This window comes from Taudactylus pleione, unplaced genomic scaffold (genome assembly GCF_031769625.1).
Source record: "Taudactylus pleione unplaced genomic scaffold, aTauple2 ptg000274l, whole genome shotgun sequence".
Lineage (NCBI taxonomy): Eukaryota > Metazoa > Chordata > Amphibia > Anura > Myobatrachidae > Taudactylus > Taudactylus pleione.
In genome coordinates, this window is record NW_028284676.1 from 830,888 (window position 1) to 853,432 (window position 22,545).

The 22,545-nt window shown below is 51.1% G+C and overlaps 1 protein-coding gene across 4 annotated transcripts in view; it reads left to right on the forward strand.

The window, feature by feature from the left end:
- Positions 1-22,545, forward strand: part of VARS1 (valyl-tRNA synthetase 1) — a 40,937-nt gene that overhangs the window by 17,355 nt on the left and 1,037 nt on the right. For all 4 annotated transcript variants that reach the window (XM_088481495.1, XM_088481497.1, XM_088481496.1 and 1 more), the window contains 11 exons: positions 339-409; positions 3,469-3,594; positions 3,882-3,986; positions 4,084-4,152; positions 4,242-4,320; positions 4,434-4,561; positions 5,552-5,707; positions 5,992-6,198; positions 20,938-21,049; positions 21,866-22,041; positions 22,181-22,330. In XM_088481495.1, the coding sequence (XP_088337621.1) occupies positions 339-409; positions 3,469-3,594; positions 3,882-3,986; positions 4,084-4,152; positions 4,242-4,320; positions 4,434-4,561; positions 5,552-5,707; positions 5,992-6,198; positions 20,938-21,049; positions 21,866-22,041; positions 22,181-22,330 (1,379 nt within the window). The remainder of the gene's footprint in view (positions 1-338; positions 410-3,468; positions 3,595-3,881; positions 3,987-4,083; positions 4,153-4,241; positions 4,321-4,433; positions 4,562-5,551; positions 5,708-5,991; positions 6,199-20,937; positions 21,050-21,865; positions 22,042-22,180; positions 22,331-22,545) is intronic.

Here is a 22,545-nt window from a genome sequence, read left to right on the forward strand (position 1 = left end):
CTGTTCCCTTTTAGTGGATATAATCGTGAGATTTATATAGAAATTAGCACCTCTGGATTCATATAAGACGGTCACAATGGAACTCACTGTGTGGGGATCTGGTCATATACAGACTGATTAACGTGGGTGGGCTTTTAAATGGCAAAGGCTCAGAGCACGTTGTAAGGCAATAGACAGTCTAGTTCTGGCTAACCAGATTATAAATGGTTAGATCACATGATACAGTGGTTATGGAACCTCTGTGGTATAATGCACTATTATGTTACTTAGCTGCTCTTTTAGGAAACAAGTCAGTGTAACCAATCACTGTACATCTCCGATTTCTCTTTGTGCTCCAGATGAGGACGTGCTTGACACCTGGTTTTCCTCCGGAATCTTCCCATTCTCTATCTTTGGTTGGCCCAATGAGGTGAGGTGCTCTGGAAGGTGATGGTTGTACTAGAATGTCTTGGTCTGGGGGCTTATATTATTGCTGGGCCTGAACACTGACCGAGTGGGTGAGGGTCCACTGTCACCACAGGGGAGGGCAGTGACTGCAAACAAGCTGATGGTGGGCATTTTCCAACCACATTGTCCGATCAGTCCGATAATGATTGCTATCACATTATTATCCATGTGAGGGATGCCTGGGGCTCTACAGCTCCTCTCTCTTACCCTATATAAAGCACACAAGGTTTCACATAGACTTACTGGGATTTTTTTGTCCTATTTGTTAGTAGGCCCAAACAAGGGCATTGTAACTATTTTATATTGTTGGGCAACATAAAATCCTTCTGACACCCCTGCGTCCCCCACCGTGTCCTCCCCTCCTCTCCTCCCTCCCTCCCCGGTCTCTTACCTGGCCGCACAATGCAGGGACTATAGTGGCGGACGGTCAGGGGATGTACTTTATAACAATAGGCTGCACGGCCCCCTGGTAATGTGCGGGGTTTTAACTTAGACTACACATTACACCTCCTCCTCCTCCAAGCGGTGCAGGGGTTGTGCAGCCTATTGCTATATAGCACAGCCTCTGACCGTTCCTGGCGCCTTTCAAATGTTTGCCCCCCCCCCCCCACCCCCCTTTCCAACGCCCATGGGCAATGATGACAATTCAGCCAATCAGGTGTCACATCATTTCAGGACACAAAATGGCCTCTTCCTCTTCCAACTGTGGCTGTCACACACTTAATCTACCACTGTTGCTCCAGGGAGCCCTTGGCCTTTGGCTCTTGGCAATTCTTAAGTATTCAAATATGTCATGCTGTTTTGACTGTATTATTAAGTTAGGCATTGTTTAAGGTAATACAGTATTTACTGCAGTGTCTTGGTTATAGCACCCTGTCCGGACAATAGTACACGGAGCAGTATGACTATCCTCACCTGCACTTAGGTTCTCTGTATTATAGTAGATGGAGCAGTGTGACTATCCTCACCTGCACTTAGGTTCTCTGTATTATAGTACACGGAGCAGTATGACTATCCTCACCTGCACTTAGGTTCTCTGTATTATAGTACACGGAGCAGTATGACTATCCTCACCTGCACTTAGGTTCTCTGTATTATAGTAGATGGAGCAGTATGACTATCCTCACCTGCACTTAGGTTCTCTGTATTATAGTACACGGAGCAGTGTGACTATCCTCACCTGCACTTAGGTTCTCTGTATTATAGTAGATGGAGCAGTATGACTACCCTCACCTGCACTTAGGTTCTCTGTATTATAGTACACGGAGCAGTATGACTATCCTCACCTGCACTTAGGTTCTCTGTATTATAGTAGATGGAGCATTATGACTATCCTTACCTGCACTTAGGTTCTCTGTATTATAGTACACGGAGCAGTGTGACTATCCTCACCTGCACTTAGGTTCTCTGTATTATAGTAGATGGAGCAGTATGACTATCCTCACCTGTGCTTAGGTTCTCTGTATTATAGTAGATGGAGCAGTATGACTATCCTCACCTGCACTTAGGTTCTCTGTATTATAGTAGATGGAGCAGTATGACTACCCTCACCTGCACTTAGGTTCTCTGTATTATAGTACACGGAGCAGTATGACTATCCTCACCTGCACTTAGGTTCTCTGTATTATAGTACACGGAGCAGTATGACTATCCTCACCTGCACTTAGGTTCTCTGTATTATAGTAGATGGAGCAGTGTGACTATCCTCACCTGTACTTAGGTTCTCTGTATTATAGTAGATGGAGCAGTATGACTATCCTCACCTGTGCTTACTATTTTTCTCTGTATTATAGTACACGGAGCAGTATGACTACCCTCACCTGTACTTAGGTTCTCTGTATTATAGTAGATGGAGCAGTATGACTACCCTCACCTGCACTTAGGTTCTCTGTATTATAGTACACGGAGCAGTATGACTACCCTCACCTGCACTTAGGTTCTCTGTATTATAGTAGATGGAGCAGTATGACTATCCTCACCTGCACTTAGGTTCTCTGTATTATAGTACACGGAGCAGTATGACTACCCTCACCTGCACTTAGGTTCTCTGTATTATAGTACACGGAGCAGTATGACTATCCTCACCTGTGCTTACTATTGTTCTCTGTATTATAGTATGTGGAGCAGTATGACTACCCTCACCTGCACTTAGGTTCTCTGTATTATAGTACACGGAGCAGTATGACTATCCTCACCTGTGCTTACTATTGTTCTCTGTATTATAGTATGTGGAGCAGTATGACTACCCTCACCTGTACTTAGGTTCTCTGTATTATAGTAGATGGAGCAGTATGACTATCCTCACCTGTGCTTACTATTGTTCTCTGTATTATAGTATGTGGAGCAGTATGACTACCCTCACCTGCACTTAGGTTCTCTGTATTATAGTACACGGAGCAGTATGACTATCCTCACCTGCACTTAGGTTCTCTGTATTATAGAAGATGGAGCAGTATGACTATCCTCACCTGTGCTTACTATTGTTCTCTGTATTATAGTAGATGGAGCAGTGTGACTATCCTCACCTGTGCTTACTATTGTTCTCTGTATTATAGTACACGGAGCAGTATGACTATCCTCACCTGCACTTAGGTTCTCTGTATTATAGTAGATGGAGCAGTATGACTATCCTCACCTGTGCTTACTATTGTTCTCTGTATTATAGTAGATAGAGCAGTATGACTATCCTCACCTGTGCTTATGTTCTCTGTATTATAGTATGTGGAGCAGTATGACTACCCTCACCTGTGCTTACTTAGGTTCTCTGTATTCTAGTACGTGGAGCAGTGTGACTATCCTCTCCTGTGCTTTCTCATATCCCATATAGTCTTATACAACTTACCTTTATTATATTACACAAGACAGTGTGGCTATTATCATCAGGTGGAATCTGATCTGACGACGGGCAGTAGCACTGAAAATGTGTGGCAACATCAAGTGCGGTCTGTGGGCCTTTCTCGTTGCACCCTGAGTACATCTATAACTATATGAGATGCAAAACTTTGTCTTTATCTCCCTTAGAATGAAGACCTGAAGATTTTCTACCCTGGCACTCTCCTGGAGACTGGCCATGATATTTTATTCTTCTGGGTGGCCCGAATGGTGATGCTCGGTCTTACGCTAACCGGGAAACTGCCCTTCAAAGAGGTAATGTCCCTTTCTGGTGTCCACGTTCTTCTGTGATATGTCACTGATTTCCTCAGCAACGTTCCCATCGTCTGTCACCGTCTGTCCCAGTAAATCGCTTACAGGAAAGCCACTGCTTCAAGGGTGGACATTCAACTCCCAGAATGAGGCCATTAATGTTGTTTGGAGCCTCTGCACTGACTGTTACGCTGTCCTTATCAACCTTTCTCTGTAACCAGTGTCGGCTCTGTTGTCCGTTCTTGTGACCCTTCTGCTCCGATAACTTCTCTGACATTGCTGTCTGACAGGTGTACCTCCATGCCATCGTACGTGATGCCCATGGGCGTAAGATGAGCAAGTCTCTGGGGAACGTCATTGATCCCTTGGATGTGATCATAGGCATAACCCTGGAGGTGAGGAAAGCATCAGGGCTGGGACCATGGAATGGCAGTTGCAATGAGAAGACGTTATCCATAGCTGTTATCCTGATCTCTCCATCTCCTTTCGCAGGGCCTGCACGATCAACTCCTTGAGAGCAACCTGGATCCTGCTGAGCTGGGCAGAGCCAAGGACGGGCAGGTGAGTCTTTATCCCATTAAATCGCTTCTAACATTTGTGGTGAATCACTGGGGCCAAATAAGCCACGTGGCTTCTCTTTTGCTCCTCAGAAATCTGACTACCCTAACGGAATTCCTGAATGTGGAACGGATGCCCTAAGATTCGCTTTGTGTGCCTATACCAGTCAGGGTGGGTTCATCGTCCTTTGTGTATATGATCAGGGTATGGTATTGGGAATGTGCCAGAGTTTCCTAACCTAATGAATTAACTTTGGAGTTTTTTTTAATAATGTCGTCTTTCAGGCCGCGATATTAACCTGGATGTAAACCGGATCCTTGGTTATCGCCATTTCTGCAACAAGCTCTGGAATGCCACGAAGTTTGCCATGAGAGGGCTGGGGGATCAATATATCCCCCCTGACTCTTCCCTGGTGAGTAGTGTAATAATGGTATGTCTGTGTTTTACGGGCTCTTACGCTGATTCCAGTGATGTCCTTATTCGATTACTATTTTATGTTGTAGCAGAAATTGGACACTTACGCCTTAAACTTAACGTTAGTAAAGAGAAGTCACTCTGCTCCATTACAAAGGATCCGTAGAGTAAAAACGCTTTCATACCTGAGTACATATAGGGTCTCATTCAGACCCACTCGCAAGCGGGTCGATGTTGGGCCCAGCGCTCGCGCAGCGGGCGCACTGTGCGTGCGCAAGCCCGAGAGCGAGAGAGAAATTCTCTTGCTCCGGGACTCACTACAAAAGGGGTGGCTGTCGAAGGTTTTGTAGGCGGGGCAGGGGGATGGCTACACAAATGGAGGCGTTCCCGACAGAACGCCTGCCGTTTGGGGGCGGCCCCACTGACATCATTTGTGATGTCAGTGGTGAGCTTCCGGCTCTATTAGAGCCGAAAGCTCACTGGGGCTTGCGGGAACGAGACCCTACCACAAGGGTCACGTCGTAAGCCGCGATGGTCTTGACCATCATCCTGGCCGCTTGTTAAAGCTGTGGGTGGTAACCCACAGCCTAGCGAGCGGCCAGGAGGCTGGATCATTTTTTAGATGCGGCCGCCCTCATTCAGAGCGAGCGCTCGCATTTTGCGAGCGCCTCTGAATGAGGTCCGTAGTCACAAAAGGTTGGTGTCACAGTAATGAAAAAAATGTCATTGATTATTTGTGCTGATTTTATAATCTGGGCGCACAAAGCACCCCTTGTCACATTAGCCTTAAAGCAGACCTTGAATGATCCTAGGTGTTTAAATAAGTTGGTCACTGAGTGTTGCCATATTCCTTAACACTTTTCGAGCTTTCGATTTGGGTGAGTAAATAAATAGTAATAAAAAGAAATAAATGATAAAATGGCCTGCTGTGTTCCTTTATATATGGGCAGTCCTAGAGTTAATGCTGTGTCTGATCTCTCTGTTTCAGCCCACGGGACAGGAAAGCCTGGTGGACCTTTGGATCCTGAGCCGCCTCAGTCTAGCGGTGGAACTTTGTAACGCCGGCTTTCACAGTTATGATTTCCCGGGCATTACGACGGCGGTGTACAACTTCTGGCTGTATGATCTGTGTGACGTCTACCTAGTAAGGAATGCTTTTCCTCCTGACCTTTCCCATGGTTCTTGGTCTCTTACATTATCTTCACCTTCTACTCATTGCCAAATATGATTGTCCTCCCCCATGCAGCATCCTCTGGGGTTTCCACCTTGATATTTGCCATCTCTCCCATGATCTTGTTTTATCCTCTTCTTGGCCCACTACTGTAATTCTCTCTGTCACTCCCTACCTGTCATCCTTCCTCCCTAGATCCACACTTCCTTGTTCTTCACCTCACTTGTCTCATAACTTTCCCTTTATCTGTTTCTCAGGAGTGCTTGAAGCCTGTGTTCTCCGGCTCGGATGAAATCGCCATAGCAGTAGCACAGAACACTCTGTACTCGTGTCTGGACGCCGGGCTCCGTCTTCTCTCCCCCTTCATGCCGTTTATCACAGAAGAGCTCTATCAGAGACTCCCCAGGCGGTCCTCCCAACAGTTCCCCAGTGTGTCTGTCACTCCGTATCCTGAGACTACTGAGGTGAGCACTGACACGCGTCTGACCTGTGTGATGGAGAAGTCTAAATAAAACAAGAGATATGGTAAGAACTTACCTTTGTTATCTCTGTTTCTACGAAGTCCATAGGGTCCACAGGGTTGACCTTGGGGTATAGCTTGGATCTGGATCCACGGGCACCATACAGTTAAAGCTTTAGCTCCCAGGATGCACTTGGGTCCTCCTCTATACCCGCCCCCGAGCCACAGGCACCTCAGTTGGTAAGTAGCCTAGGCCGAAGGAGGAGACTAAACAGAGAGAAGGAAGACTGGAACACACAAGAAACCATACTTACAGAAATGGGAGACGGAAACACCGGTGACCAGTACCACAGCCCATTTGAAGCCAGGTGCGTCAGGGCGGGCGCCCTGTGGACCCTATGGACTTCGTAGAAACAGAGATAACAAAGGTAAGTTCTTACCATATCTCTTGTTTTCTACTTCAGGGTCCATAGGGGGTCCACAGGGTTGACCTTGGGAATGTCCCAAAGCAGTTCAACTAAGGGCAGGGACGCTCCTGAGCAGAAAGGAGAATCCTGCGCCCGAAGGATGCATCCTGAGAGGCAAAGGTGTCAAACGCATAAAACCTCAAAAATGTCTGAATTGAAGACCAAGTGGCTGCCTTGCACAGCTGAACAGCGGAGGCACCACGTCTAGCAGCCCAAGAAGGGCCTACAGACCGAGTGGAATGAGCCTTAACCGAGGCTGGAACAGGCAAACGTTCCTGTATATAAGCCTCCCTAATAACAGAACAAAGCCAACGGGCTAAAGTTTGTTTGTTGGCAGGCCAACCCCTCTTATGGAAACCAAAGAGGATGAATAACGAATCGGACTTCCTAACAGAGGCCGTCCGTTCAACATAAATTCTGAGAGCCCGGACCACGTCCAGCGAAGCCTTGCCAGCCGTAAGACCCGGAGCCTGAAAAGCTGGCACCACAAGTTCCTGATCTATGTGGAACTTAGCAACCACTTTAGGCAAAAACTCAGGAAGGGGGGGATACAGGAAAGTGCCCCCAACTCGGATACCCTCCTGGCCGAAGTAAGAGCCAGGAGAAACACAGTCTTAAGTGTTAACCACTTGAGGTCAACCGACTCAAGAGGCTCAAAAGGAGGTCCCTGCAGGACCCGAAGAACCACCGCCAAGTCCCACGGAGCCACTGGAGGCACAAAGGGAGGCTGGATCCTCAGAACACCTTGGAACAAAGTGTGAACGTCAGGCAGTGTGGTAATCCTTCGTTGGAACCACACTGACAGGGCCGATACATAAACTCTTAGGGAAGCAAGCCGTAAGCCCAGGTCAAGACCTGACTGCAGAAATGCCAAAATCCTAGAAAACTCTGAACACCCGAGGGTCATAGCTTCTAGACTCGCGCCACTGAAAGTAAGTGTGCCACACTCTGTGGTAAATCCGTGCAGAGGCAGGTTTACGTGCCCTAAGCATGGTACTGTTGACAGCGCTTGAAAAGCCCCGGGACCTTAAGACGGCTGTCTCAAGAGCCACGCCGTCAAAGACAGTCGACCCAGATCCGGGTAAAGGCAGGGACCCTGAGACAGCAGATCTCGACGTTGAGGCAGAAGGTACAGAGCGTCTACAGACAGGCCCCTGAGATCGGAGTACCAAGGACGTCTGGGCCAAGCTGGAGCCACCAGCAGAAACGTGCCTCCGTCCTGTTAGATCTTTCTGAGTACCCGAGGGAGCAGGGAGACTGGAGGAAACAGATACGCAAGGTGAAACGACCATTTCACTGACAACGCATCCACTAGGCTTGCGCCTGCGTCCCTTGTCCTTGAGCCATATATGGGCAACTTGTAATTGTGACGAGAGGCCATCAGGTCCAATTCCGGCAGTCCCCACCTGTCCACGAGAAGTTGAAACACCTCTGGGTGAAGCGACCATTCCCCGGGATGCACGTCGTGACGGCTGAGGAAGTCTGCCTCCCAATTGAGGACTCCCGGGACGAAGACTGCCGATATTGCTGGAAGGTGGCACTCCGCCCAAGTCAGGATTTGGGACACTTCCAACATCGCATCTCGACTGCGAGTTCCTCCCTGGTGATTTATGTATGCCACCGTGGTGGCGTTGTCTGATTGCACCTGAACTGCTCTTCCGAGAAGAACGGTGCCTGACGCCAGAAGAGCACGGTACACTGCCCGTAGCTCTAGAATGTTTATGGGAAGGATGGCCTCCTCCGCCGACCAACGGCCCTGAAGAGACAACGAGCCGGTCACTGCCCCTCAACCCCGGAGATTGGCATCTGTCGTGAGCAGAACCCAGTCCGGAATCCAAAAGGGGCGACCCTGGCTGAGATGAGCTGACTGCAGCCACCACGCCAAGGACCGGCGCACTTCCGGGGACAATACCAGTATTTGGGATCCTATCCGGCGGGACAACCCGCTCCATTCCACAAGAATCTGCCCCTGCAGGGGTCTGGAATGGAACTGGGCGAACTCCACCATGTCGAATGCCGACACCATGGACCCCAGGACTCATTGCCGAATGTATTGACACCCTGCCACTGCTTAGGCAACCGTGTATCCTCAGTTGTAGAGAGGATACCTTTTCCAGAGTCAAGAAAATCCTTTGTTGACTGGAGTCCAGAAGTGCTCCCAGATGGACCATACGTTGAGATGGGATCAGAGACGACTTCTTCCAATTTATCAACCACCCATGTGCTTGAAGACAAGCAATTGTCAGGTGGAGATGATGAAGAAGCACCTCCGGGGAGCTCGCCAGCAGCAGCAGATCGTCCAGGTACGGCAGCAACCGTATACCCTGACCCCGAAGGTGGGCAGCCATGACTGCCATCACCTTGGTGAAAACCCTCGGAACCGTGGAAAGAACGAAAGGCAACACCCGAAATTGGTAGTGTTGGTTTAGGATAGCAAACCTCAGGTACCGCTGGTGCCACGGGCACATGGAGATAGGCGTCCTGGATATCGAGGGAGACCATGAAGTCCCCCGGTTCCATCGCTAGGATGATGGACCGCAATGTTTCCATCCTGAACTTGGGAACTCTGGAGGTACTTGTTCAGAGGCCTCAAACTCAGAATAGGGCGATGAGACCCATTGGGTCTCTGCACCAGAAACAGAGATGCGAAGCTTTGGACTCGTCCAGCGAAGGACTCGTGCAAAAAAATTGGTGGGGCGGCCTGCACCGAAACGACAGGGCGTACCCTTGAGAGACTACTTCTCGAACCCAAGCATCCGTGGTGGTACTGAACCAACACTGGGCGAATCTGAGAAGTCGGCCTCCCACTCTGGGGTCCCCCAGGGAGAGGCCCGTCCCGTCAGGCAGCAGGTTTATCCTCCTGTTTGGAAGAGGGGCGCCAAGCATTCCATATGCTTCTTGGGTTTGGATGAGGCTTTGGTCGCTGAAGGACTGGCCCTTGGCCTTACCCTGAACCCGAAAGGACCGAACTGCAGTGCTCCTCACCCTAGCCGGCACAGAAGCCGAAGGGAGGAAAGCCGACTTGGACTTAGCCAAGGTATCCACTATTTTGTCCAAATCTGGACCAAATAGCAAATCTCCATTAAAGGGGAGAGCCTCCAGACCTTTTTTAGAGTCCGCATCAGCCCTCCAGGACCGCAGCCACAAGGATCTCCGAGCAGACACAGCCGCAGCCAAAACTCTAGAGGTTAACATGCTTGCGTCCAATGACGCTTCCCCAATATAGGAATCGGCATCCCTCATTTGTGCCACTAATGCTCTCTAAACATCCGGAACACCGTCCGTAAGAGAATCCTCCAAGGCTTTGGCCCAGTTCTCAATGGCTTTAGCCACGCAGGAACTGGCCATGGACGGGCGCGCCACCGCTCCGGAGAGCGACTTCAAACAAATCTCCACTTTCCTGTCCGTTGGATCCTTTAAAGAGGAAATAGACGGCAATGGTAGCGTAGCGGTTTTAAAAAAACAAGTGACATGTGAATCCACCGCTGGTGGAGTCTCCCATTTCCTGCAATGATCCTCAGGAAAGGGATAATGAGAAGCCAACCCTTTCTGCGGTTGGAATCTCTTTGCTGGGTAATTGCCAGGCCGCCGCCATATGATCCGCCAACTGATCGGACAGAGGGAACACATTAGAAGTAACCTTTGCTTTCTTGAAGTCAGGAAACTTCGACTTAGGGACCGGTGCCTCCTCTTCTATATTGAGAATAGCCCGCACCGCCCTAACTAATGCTGGAACATTAATGGAGGACCTAGGCTCAACCTCCGGTCCCACAGCATCCAAATCAGAATCCTCATGGACCTCTCCATCATCTGAAGAGGGATCCGATTCTGATACCTGCGCAGTGAGTAAACTCACAACAGGCCGCTTAGTCGCCTTCTGTGGCACATCACCCTGCTTAAATGACTGAAAAGTCGAGGATGAAGGCGCCAAACTCTGTACCGAGTTGGAGAGAACATCCACCCAAGGCGGAGGAGCCGACTGAGGGAAGCCCTGAAAAGGCACCACAGACTGTTGTGATACAGGGGGAGGCTGGACATACACAGGCAGCCCCGAATACCGTCTCACAGTCTGGGCCCCGGAGGGAGACCGCAATACCTGCGGAATATCCGGGGAATGGGAGATAGAGTGCTGGGACAATGCCCCAGAAGGGGTCACTGTAGGGATCGACATCTGCAATAGATGTCAGCACTTGTGAAAACATCGCCCAAGGGGGGTCCTGCTGCATAGGGGGTATAGAGGGACCTGGTGCCAGCTGGCACTGCCCGCAAAGACCATCCTGAGATAAATCCTCCCATTAACACCAGCAGAACAGCGTCTGCAGGAAAGCAACACAGGAGCCCCGGAGTGCTCAGTCTCCTCATCAGACATGATACAGTAATTATACAATAAATACTTATCAGCAGAGGACATACGGTGTTAACACCCTCGCACTCACCAGCATGCAGCACAAACAGGCCCAAAAATATGGTACTGTGTAGCACACAACAGTATGTGACTGACCTCACAAATACATGATTTATAAAAGTGAGGTTAATAGAAAAACGCCCCTCCCCCACACACCTTCGGGCTGTAGGAGAAGCAAAGGGATAGATATAAGCTGACAGCAAGTAGAAAATGAATACAGACAGCAGCACTAGCAAAGTCACATACAATGCAGGAAGATTGTACTTACTGCACCAATCGCTGCCCTCAACTACCCAGATTCAGTGTCTGGGGGGAGTTATAGCGCCGTGTACACTGTCCTTTAGGTAGGGGAGCGGTACACAGGGGGACCTGACCATGCACCTGCCTGGGAGCCTGCGTTATAGCCGGAGAGCTCTGAGGAGGAGTGGCCAGCAGAGGAGCAGCTCAGCGACGCCAGTACACGTGAGAAAAGGCGCGCTGAGCTGAGGGGAGGAGCCGCTAAACCAGGGAAGGCTGCCTCCCCTGGCTAGTATTTAACCCCAGGGATGCCGGTTCCCCTCCGGAACTTATACCCTGGTGGTCCAGCGGAGCGCGGGGTATGCCTGCATGAGGGGGAGCCCGCCGCCGCTACTAGCGCCGCTGGTCTGTCCCCAGAGACCGGCGGCAACTGACTGCATTTACCCCCGCTCGCGGCGCTAAGAGCGCTGCTCGCGGCTTACCTGTTCCCCGTAGAGTCCGGCAGCAGTCAGAGGGAGGTCCCGGAGCCATGCTAGGAATAACTCCGGGGTCCCGCTGCGATCCCCAGAGCAGTACTGGCGTTGAAGCGGCAGCATGGACGTCCAGAAGGACAGTCCTATGCTGCTGCATTAAGTGTAAAACAAGAGAAAAAATAAAAAAACTTTTCTTCTGTAAAAATAAAGCTTAGGGGCTGCTCCTGCACAGTGCAACCGACTTCGGCCGGCACCAAACTGAAACTGAGGTGCCTGTGGCTCGGGGGCGGGGTATAGAGGAGGACCCAAGTGCATCCTGGGAGCTAAAGCTTTAACTGTATGGTGCCCGTGGATCCAGATCCAAGCTTATACCCCAAGGTCAACCCTGTGGACCCCCTATGGACCCTGAAGTAGAAAGGATGGATAGAGGGAGTATATAAATAATAACTGAGTAGAGAGTTTCTCTGAAAGGAAAAACTACGTATTGATCGATTTTTCTAATACGAAGTTAAAAAAAAAGCTCATCGTACTAATCATTATTGTGTCTTAATGTCTCCAAAAATGCTGTGATCATGGAGACTCTCAGGCAGGCTGGAGTGTAAGTAAGGAGAGAAGGTCTCAGGCAGGGTGGACGATGTATAAGAGATGACCGTCAGGGCGGCAGGGTGGACGGACGATGTGTGGGAGATGACAATGTAGACTGTATGTGGAAGAAGATGGTGCCAGGTGGAGTAGGGTGAATGGTGTGTGGGAGGTGACGATATCGCAGTTGCATGGTGAACAATGTGTGGAAGAAGATGGTGCCAGGTGGAGTAGGGTGAATGGTGTGTGGGAGGTGACGATATCGGGACCCGGTCTATAGATCGACAGTAAAAAGGTTGATAGTGTCTAGATGGACACCAGATGTTAGACAGTCAATAGGTCAACAGGGACAAAGGTTGAGACACAAATGGTGAAAAGGTCGACACAATTTTGTTTTTTTGAGGATTAGGCACTTACCCTGATGGTTAGGGTTTGCACCAGGAGGGAGGGTTAAGGTTAAGCACTTACCCCGATATTTAGCGTTAGCCCCTTATCCCAATGGTTAGGTTTAGGCATCAGGAGGAAGGGTTAGGGTTAGGCACTTACCCCGATGGTAAAGTTAGGCACCAGGAGGGAAGGTTAGGGTTAGGCACATACCCCGATGGTTAGGTTTAGGCACCAGGGGGGAGGGTTAGGGTTAGGCACTTACCCCGATGGTAAGGTTAAGCACCAGGAGGGAGGGTTAGGCACTTACCCCGATGGTAAGGTTAGGCACCTACCCCAACATTTAGGGTTAGGCATCAAAGGGAGGGTTAGGGTAAAGATTAGAATAAAAACCCCTACAAACAAGTGTTGACCATTTTTGTGTAGACCTTTTGACACTGTCGACCTTCTTACATGGCGACCTTTTCTTCCTGTCAACCTATTGACTGTCTAACATCTGGTGTCTAGACATTGCCGACCTTTTTAATGTCTATCTTTCAATCCACACCCGACGATATCGCGGTGGCAGGGTGGTCAATGTGTGGGGGAAGGTGGTACCAGGGGAGTAGGGTGAATGGTGTGTGGGAGGTGACGATATCGCAGTTGCATGGTGAACAATGTGTGGGAGAAGGTGGTACCAGGGGAGTAGGGTGAATGGTGTGTGGGAGGTGACGATATCAGGGCCCGGTCTATAGATCGACAGTAAAAAGGTTGACAGTGTCTAGATAGACACCAGATGTTAGACAGTCAATAGGTCAACAGGGACAAAGATCGAGACACAGATGGTCAAAAGGTCGACAACACTTTTTTTTTTTTTTTTTGAGGATTAGGCACTTACCCTGATGGTTAGGGTTTGCACCAGGAGGGAGGGTTAGGCTTTTACTCCGATGATTAGGGTTAGGCACCAGGAGGGAGGGTTAGGGTTAGGCACTTACCCCGATGGTAAGGTTAGGCACCAGGAGGGAGGGTTAGGCACTTGCCCCCGATATTTAGGGTTAGGCACTTATCCCGATGGTTAGGTTTAGGCGCCAGGAGGGAGGATTAGGTTTGGTCACTTACCTCGATGGTAAAGTTAGGCACCAGGAGAGAAGGTTAGAGTTAGGCTCTTACCCCGATTATTAGAGTTAGGCACTTATCCCGATGGTTAGGTTTAGGCACCACGAGGGAGGGTTAGGGTTAGGCACCAGGAGGGAGGGTTAGGGTTAGGCACTTACCCCGATGATTAGGTTTAGGCACCAGGAGGGAGGGTTAGGTTTAGGCACTTATCCCGATGGTAAGGTTAGGCACCAGGAGGGAGGGTTAGGGTTAGGCACTTACCCCGATGATTAGGTTTAGGCACCAGGAGGGAGGGTTAGGCACTTACCCCAATTTTTAGGGTTAGACACTTTTCTACTTCAGGGTCCATAGGGGTCCACAGGGTGACCTTGGGGTATAGCTGGATCCTGGATCCTCTGGCACCACGGAGTTAAAGCTTTTAGCTGCTCCCAGGATGCACTTGGGTCCAACCTCCCCTATACCCCGCCCCCGAGCCACAGGCACCTCAGTTTAAGATGGTGCCTGGCCGGAGTCGGGTCACCCTGCGGGGGGGGGGGGGGCTGCAGGAGCAGCCCCCTAAAGCTTTTTATTTTAACTTAGTTTAATTTTTACTATGTTTTTTTCTCTAGAGCAGCAGCGATGGGCTGTCTGTACAGACGCCCACGCTGCCGCTCCTTCTCCCTGCTGGCGCCGCGACGCCAGCACTGAACTGGGGATCGCGGCGGGGGAAGCCAGAGTCTGTACTAGCCGGACTCTGGTTTCCCCCGGGACTGCTGCCGGAAGACGCCGGGGAGATCAAGGTAAGCCGCGCACCGCTGATTAGCGGCAGTGCGCGGGTTCCTTTTAAATGCAGTCCCATGCCCCTGGTCTAGGGGACAGACCGGGGGCGCTAGCGGTGGCGGCGGGCCCCCCCTCCAGCGGAGGCATACCCCGCCAGACCACTAGACCACCAGGGTAAATTAAGCGGCAAGCGGGGGTTAAATATGCTAGCCAGGGGAGGAAACCTTCCCTGTCTAGCGGCTCCTCCCCTCAGCTCAGCGCGCCTTTCAGCTAGTAGTCTGGCGTCGCTGAGCTGCAGATACTCGGGCCACTCCTCCTCTGAGGTCTCCAGCGGCCATTTTCTTCAAGTGGCAGCGCAGATCTTCAGGGAGCACGCGGACCGGTCCTCCTGTGTACCCCTCCCCCGACAAGGACAGTGTACACAGCACTATAGCCCTCCCAGACACTGAATCTGGGAGGTTGATTGTAGTGGAAAGGTGCAGTGAGTATATCTTCCTGCATGGTATGTGACTTTTCCTAGTGCTGCCTGTCTGTGTCTTTTTTTCTACTTACTGTCAGCCTATACCTATCCCTTTCCTTCTCTTACAAGCCCTACAGGTGTGCGGGGGAAGGGTGTTTCTACAGAACTCACCTATATAAATCACGTATTTGTGAGGTCCGTCACATACAGTTGTGTGCTACACAGTACCATATTGTGGGCTGTTGTTCAGCACACTGGTGAGTGCGCACGTTTTCTTCCTAAGTCATGTCTGAGGAGGAGATTGAGCACTCCGGGGCTCCGGTATTGTTCTCCTGCAGGCGCTGTTCTGCAGGAGTGGATAGGGAGGATTTGTCACAGGACGGCCTGTGCGGACGGTGCCAGGCGCTCCCTGGTATGGCTAAACCTCCCATGTCTCAGGAGCCACCATGGGCGATGTTTTCCCAGGTGCTGGTGTCCATCGCGGACCGTCTGTCGGTCCCGACTGCCGCCCCTACTAGTGCGTTGCCCCAGCCTGCCATCCCCCATTCCCCGGGTGTCCCACAATTATTGCAGACTCCCCCGGGGTCTCAGCCTGTTGGTCCCTTTGCGGGGTTGCCAATGTATATTCAGTCCACCCCTGTGGCACAGCAGGCTGTGGTGCCGTTTCAGGCTCCTGTGGCAGCTCCTCCACCCTGGGTGGATGCGCTTTCCCACACTGTCCAAGATTTGGCGGCAGCATCTTCGGCTTTTCAGTCGATGTTGCGCAGTGACGTGACCTCCAGGGCGTCTAAACGCTCAGTCATGGCGCAGGCTGCGCATCTTTTGGATTCTGAGGGGTCCTCTGATGATGGTGAGGTGCAGGATGACTCAGCCTCAGATGCCTCAGTCCAGGAGGTAGACACTAAGTCTTCCATCAATGTGCGGGCTCTGGTTAAGGCGGTGCGGGCCATTCTTCTGATTGAGGATGAGGCACCCGCTCCCAAGTCGAGGTATCCTAGTTTTAAAAAAGCTAAGGTTACTTCTGCAGCGTTCCCCTTGTCTGATCAGTTGACTGATCACATGGCGGTGGCCTGGCAGACACCCAGTAAGCGTTTCCTGCCACAGAAACGCTTGGCGTCTAATTATCCATTCCCGGAAGCGCATTGTAAGAAATGGGAAACTCCGCCTGCAGTCGATTCCCATGTAACACGCCTCATCAGGAGTGCTACTTTGCCATACTTTGCCATTGCCGTCTATATCCTCGCTGAAGGATCCTACGGACAGGAAGGTGGAGACTTGTCTAAAGTCTATTTATTCTCTCCATGGCCATCTCCTGGGTGGCCAAGGCCATTGAGGGGTGGGCCAACGCCTTGGAGGACACGTTTACGGATGAAGCTCCGGACGTCCAGAGGGCGTTGTTAGGACAGATGAGAGATGCCACCTCCTACATTGGAGAAGCATCGTTGGATGCTAGCCTGTTGACCTCTAGGGTTTCGGCGGCAGCAGTGTCTGCTCGCAGATCCTTGTGGTTACGGTCTTGGAGAGCAGACGCGGATTCAAAGAAAGGCTTGGAGGCCTTACCTTTTAATGGAGAATTACTATTTGGTCCGGACCTGGACAAAATAGTAGATACCCTGGCAAAATCCAAGTCAGCCTTCCTCCCTTCAGCTACTACACCTGCTAAGGTCCGGAGCTCGGCCTTTCGTTTCTTTCGGGTTCAGGGCAAGGCAAAGGGTCAGTCCTTCCCGAGGCAGTCCGCAACCAAGAGCGCCTCAAAGCCAAAGAAGCAAACCTGGAGTGCTAGGCGCTCTTCTTCCAAGCAAGACGATAAGCCTTCTGCGTGATGGGACGGGCCTCCCTCTGGGGGACCCCAGAGTGGGAGGCCGTCTTCTTCAATTCGCCCAGTGCTGGCACAATACCACCACGGATGCCTGGGTGCGAGAAGTGGTCTCCCAGGGGTACGCCCTGTCTTTTCGGTACAGGCCCCCTTGCCAGTTTTTTTGCACAAGTCCTTCTCAGGACAAAACCAAGGCCTTGCAGGTTCAGGAAGCCATAGAGGCCTTGCTGACGGCAGGGGTCATTATACCCGTACCACAGTCTCAACGGGGGATGGGGTATTACTCTATGCTGTTTCTGGTGCAGAAACCCAATGGCTCTCATCACCCCATCCTCAATTTGAAGTACCTGAACAGGTTTCTCAGGGTTCCCAAATTCAGGATGGAAACTTTGCGTTCCATCATTCTGGCGATGGAACCGGGGGACTATATGGTCTCCCTGGATATCCATGACGCCTACCTCCATGTGCCTATAGCAACATCGCACCAACGGTTTCTGCGGTTTGCTATTCTCCACAACCACTACCAATTCAGGGCTCTACCCTTTGGTCTCTCCACGGCACCAAGGGTATTTACCAAGGTGATGGCGGTCATGGCGGCTCACCTTCGGAGCCAGGGAATACAGTTGCTACCGTATCTAGACGACCTCCTCTTGCTGGCAAGCTCCCCGGAGGTACTGATCCAGCATCTCCACCTGACGGTCGCTTGTCTACAGGTGCACGGCTGGTTGATCAACTGGAAGAAGTCCTCCCTCATCCCATCACATTTGATGGTTCATTTGGGGGCCCTGCTGGACTCTCGTCAGCAACGGATTTTTCTGACTCCAGAGAAGGTCTCCTCCTTACAGCTGCGGATTCACAGTTGTCTGAGCAGTGGCAGAGTGTCGGTGCACTCAGCGATGAGAGTTTTGGGGTCCATGGTGTCGGCATTCGACATGGTGGAGTTTGCCCAGTTCCATTCCAGGCCCCTGCAGGGGCTGATTCTTTCGGAATGGAATGGATTGCCACACAGGATCCGTTCTCAGATGCTGGTGTTGTCCTCGGAGGTGCGTCTGTCCCTAGCCTGGTGGCTGCAGACGGCTCATCTCCTAGAGGGGCGCCCCTTTTGGATCCCGGAATGGGTTCTGCTCACGACAGATGCCAGTCTCCGGGGTTGGGGGGCGGTGACAGGCTCCTTGTCACTTCAGGGTCGTTGGTCGGCGGAGGAAGCGATTCTTCCCATAAACATCCTGGAACTGCAGGCAGTATACAGAGCCCTACAGTCGTCCGGCACCGCTCTTCACGGAAGGGCCGTTCAGGTGCAGTCAGACAACGCCACCACAGTGGCGTACATCAATCACCAGGGAGGGACTCGCAGTCGAGCTGCGATGTCGGAGGTGTCACACGTCCTGGCTTGGGCGGAGCGCTATCTTCCAGCTCTCTCGGCAGTTTTCATCCCAGGAGTCCTCAATTGGGAGGCAGACTTCCTCAGCCGTTACGACGTGCATCCCGGGGAATGGTCGCTTCATCCAGAGGTATTCCAACTACTCGTGGACAAGTGGGGGCTGCCAGAGCTGGACTTGATGGCGTCCCGTCACAATCACAAGCTGCCTGTGTACGGGTCAAGGACAAGGGACGCAGGCGCAAGTCTGATAGACGCGCTGTCGGTGAAATGGCTGTTTCAACTGGCTTACTTGTTCCCTCCGATATCTCTGCTGCCTCGGGTCCTGCGCAAGTTCAAACAGGACGGAGGCACACTGATACTGGTGGCCCCAGCGTGGCCCAGAAGGCCGTGGTACTCCGATCTGCGGAGCCTGTCCATCGACGCTCCGTACCTCCTACCTCAACGGCGGGACCTGTTGTCTCAGGGGCCCTGTCTTCACCCGGATCTGGGTCGACTATCTTTGATGGCGTGGCTCTTGAGACAGCCGTCCTGAGGTCTCGGGGCTTTTCTAGCTCCGTTATTACCACCATGCTGAGGGCGCGCAAGCCTGCTTCCGCGAGGATCTATCACAGAGTGTGGCACACTTACTTTCAGTGGTGCGAGGCCAGAAACTATGATCCCCAGGTGTTCCGGGTTTCGCGTATTCTGGCTTTCCTTCAGTCGGGTTTGGATTTAGGATTACGTCTTTCTTCGCTGAAGGTGCACGTGTCTGCTCTGTCGGTGTGGTTCCAGCGCAGGATCGCTGCTATGCCGGACGTACACACCTTTTTCCAGGGAGTTTTGAGAATCCAGCCTCCCTTTGTGCCACCTGTGGCCCCGTGGGATTTGGCGGCGGTTCTTCGGGCCTTACAGGGTCCTCCTTTTGAGCCCTTGGAGTCAGTGGAGCTCAAGTGGCTCCCTTTTAAAACTGTTTTCCTCTTGGCAATTGCTTCTGCCAGGAGGGTTTCAGATTTGGGGGCGCTTTCTTGTCGTCCCCCTTTTCTGATTTTTCATCAGGACAGAGCGGTGCTTCGCACTCGTCCTGATTTCCTGCCTAAGGTGGTTTCCAGGTTCCACATTAATCAGGAAATTGTTGTACCAGCCTTTCAGTCTCCTGATCTTTCGGCTGGGGAGGCTTCATTAGACAACGTCCGTGCACTCCAGGTTTATGTGGACCGGACTAGTTCTGTGAGGAAGTCGGATTCTTTGTTTATCCTCTTTGGTTTTCACAAGAGGGGTTGGCCTGCCAACAAACACTCTAGCCCGTTGGCTTCGTTCTGTTATTGTTGAGGCTTATATGCAGGAGGGTTTACCTGTTACAGCCTCTGTTAAGGCTCATTCCACTCGGTCTGTGGGCCCTTCTTGGGCTGCTAGCCGTGGCGCCTCTGCTGTTCAGCTCTGTAAGGCGGCCACCTGGTCTTCCATTCAGACCTTTTTGAGGTTCTATGCGTTTGACACCTTTGCCTCTCAGGATGCATCCTTTGGGCGCCGGGTTCTCCTATCGGCACAGGAGCGTCCCCGCCCTTAGTTGGACTGCTTTGGGACATCCCCAAGGTCACCCTGTGGACCCCTATGGACCCTGAAGTAGAAAAAAAGAGATATGGTAAGAACTTACCTTTGTTATCTCTGTTTCTACGAAGTCCATAGGGTCCACAGGGCACCCACCCTGACACACCTGGCTTCATATGGGCTCTGTGACTGGTCACCGGTTTTCCGTCTCCCATTTCTGTGAGTATGGTTCTTGTGTGTTCCAGTCTTCCTTCTCTCTGTTTCGTCTCCTCCGGCCTGGGCTGCTTACCAACTGAGGTGCCTGTGGCTCGGGGGCGGGGTATAGGGGAGGTTGGACCCAAGTGCATCCTGGGAGCAGCTAAAAGCTTTAACTGCGTGGTGCCCGAGGATCCAGGATCCAGCTATACCCCAAGGTCACCCTGTGGACCCTATGGACTTCGTAGAAACAGAGATAACAAAGGTAAGTTCTTACCATATCTCTTGTTATCCCAATGGTAAGGTTAGGCACCAGGAGGGAGGGTTAGGGTTAGGCACCTACCCCGACATTTAGGGTTAGGCATCAAGGGGAGGGTTAGGGTAAAGATTAGGATTAGAAAAAAAACCCTACAAACAAGTGTCGACCATTTTTGTGTAGACCTTTTGACACTGTCGACCTTCTTACATGGGGACCTTTTGTCCCTGTCAACCTATTGACTGTCTCACATCTGGTGTCTAGACATTGCCGACCTTTTTAATGTCTATCTTTCAATCCACATCCGACGATATCGCGGTGGCAGGGTTGTCAATGTGTGGGGGAAGGTGGTACCAGCGGAGTAGGGTGAATGGTGTGTGGGAGGTGATGATATTGCAGTGGCAGGGTGAACAATTATGTGGGAGAAGGTGGTACCAGGGGAGTAGTGTGAATGGTGTGTGGGAGGTGACGATTTTCCGGTGGCAGGGTGGACAATGTGTGGGGGAAGGTGGTACCAGGGGAGTAGGGCGGATGGTGTGTGGGAGGTGACGATATCGCGGTGGCATAGTGGACAATGTGTGGGAGAAGGTGGTACCAGGAGAGTAGGGTGGATGGTGTGTGGGAGATGGCTGTACCAAGGGAGCATGGTGGATAATGCATACAATATTTTCGAACATTAGTTTAACATTTAATTCTATGTCTGCAGTTCCATTGGCGAGATGAGGAAACAGAGAGAAATATGGATCTTGCTTTGCTTATTGTAAAGTCTATTCGGTCTTTGCGGGCTGATTATAATCTCACCAAGACCAAGGCTGACTGTGAGTACCCACTGGTGTCATTGTATTAGGTGATAATTACTATGACCCATATCTGCTGCAATAATCTATAGTGTCCTAACACCGTTCTGATATTTAATTGCCCGTGATTACAAACCTCTGTAGCTCCGTGCATCATACAGTTATCTGCTGGAACACTAGATGGCGCTGTGGTTCCCCATGACTCAGCATGCTCCAGTTTGACAGTACAACTCGGCTCTTTTAAATGATTGTCACTTTTCTGTAAGATGATCTCATCATCTGCATTCCTCTGTCCGGGCTACTGACCGCTCTGTAACATCTTACAAGCTATATAAAGTGTAGTTTGCGCATTAATCAGATTTGTGAATGGACAAAGCTATAAGTAAATGTAAACAATGTTTGCTGTTTCCTTCGTATTGACCTTTTTACAGGCTGACTGTATACTGCTATAGGTATGAGTAATCATTAGCCGAACAGCCCAGGTACTGGCGGGAGCATGCTCACTGAGCACCTGAGAAACCCACTGTGACATCAGGATGCCAGCTTTCAGTCCATTGGCTCTGAGTGATCACATGACATCGGTGCAACAGGGACTTCTAATATCAACAGCCACTATTTTTTAAACAATGCCTTAGACATAGTGCAATGCTGGGGGTGTGTAACTTGGTAATCATGGGAGTCTCGTTTAATGCAGTAAGGGGAACATGAATTGTCACTTGTGGCATTCCATAGTGGGCCGCTGCTTGAGAGTACCTGGCAATAAGCTTAGGACCTCTCTACTCTGGCTGCTGTTCCTGCAAGTCTCCAGTACGTGTGCATCTTATTGTGTTTCCACAGGTTACGTCAAGTGTCATGATGATGATAACAAATCCGTGGTTGCTGCTTACACCCAATATATCACCGTCCTCTCTTCCTCGGGCTCTCTTGTGATCCTACAGCCTGAGGACCCTGCCCCGGAGTGGAGCGCCGTGAACACTGCTGCTGACAAGGCCACTGTCTACCTGATTCTCAAGGTAACCCCCCTCTTCTCGCAGACGCTGACATCCTCTGTACACCACAGTTGCGGTTTATATTATATGCCAGTTATGTGCTGCACGTGCGGCTGTATTGTGGAAAATAATACCTGCTCCCCCCCCCTTATATTCCCGACAGGGCCTGATTGATCCGGAGAAGGAGCTGGCCAAGCTGAAGGTGAAAAAGGCCGAGCTGGGCCGGCAACTGGAAAAACTGCGCGAGCGTATGGTAGGAGCGGATTACCACAGCAAGGTCCCTCCTGCAGTGCAACAACAGGACTCCGACAAGGTGAGTGGAGGAAGATTTTCTGCAGGGGGTCAACAATACCTTTTCTCTATGGTGGTTGTTAGACTTCAGCGGGAGCTCAGATGTACCTGCAGGTGGCTCCCCAGGTTTTGCTGTGGCGTTGTGTGGATAACTGCTAAACATGAAGGTGTATTGGATTAAGATTAAAGAGATTAAGGAAACAAAATACACTCTCGAGCCACGTCTTTTATGTTTTA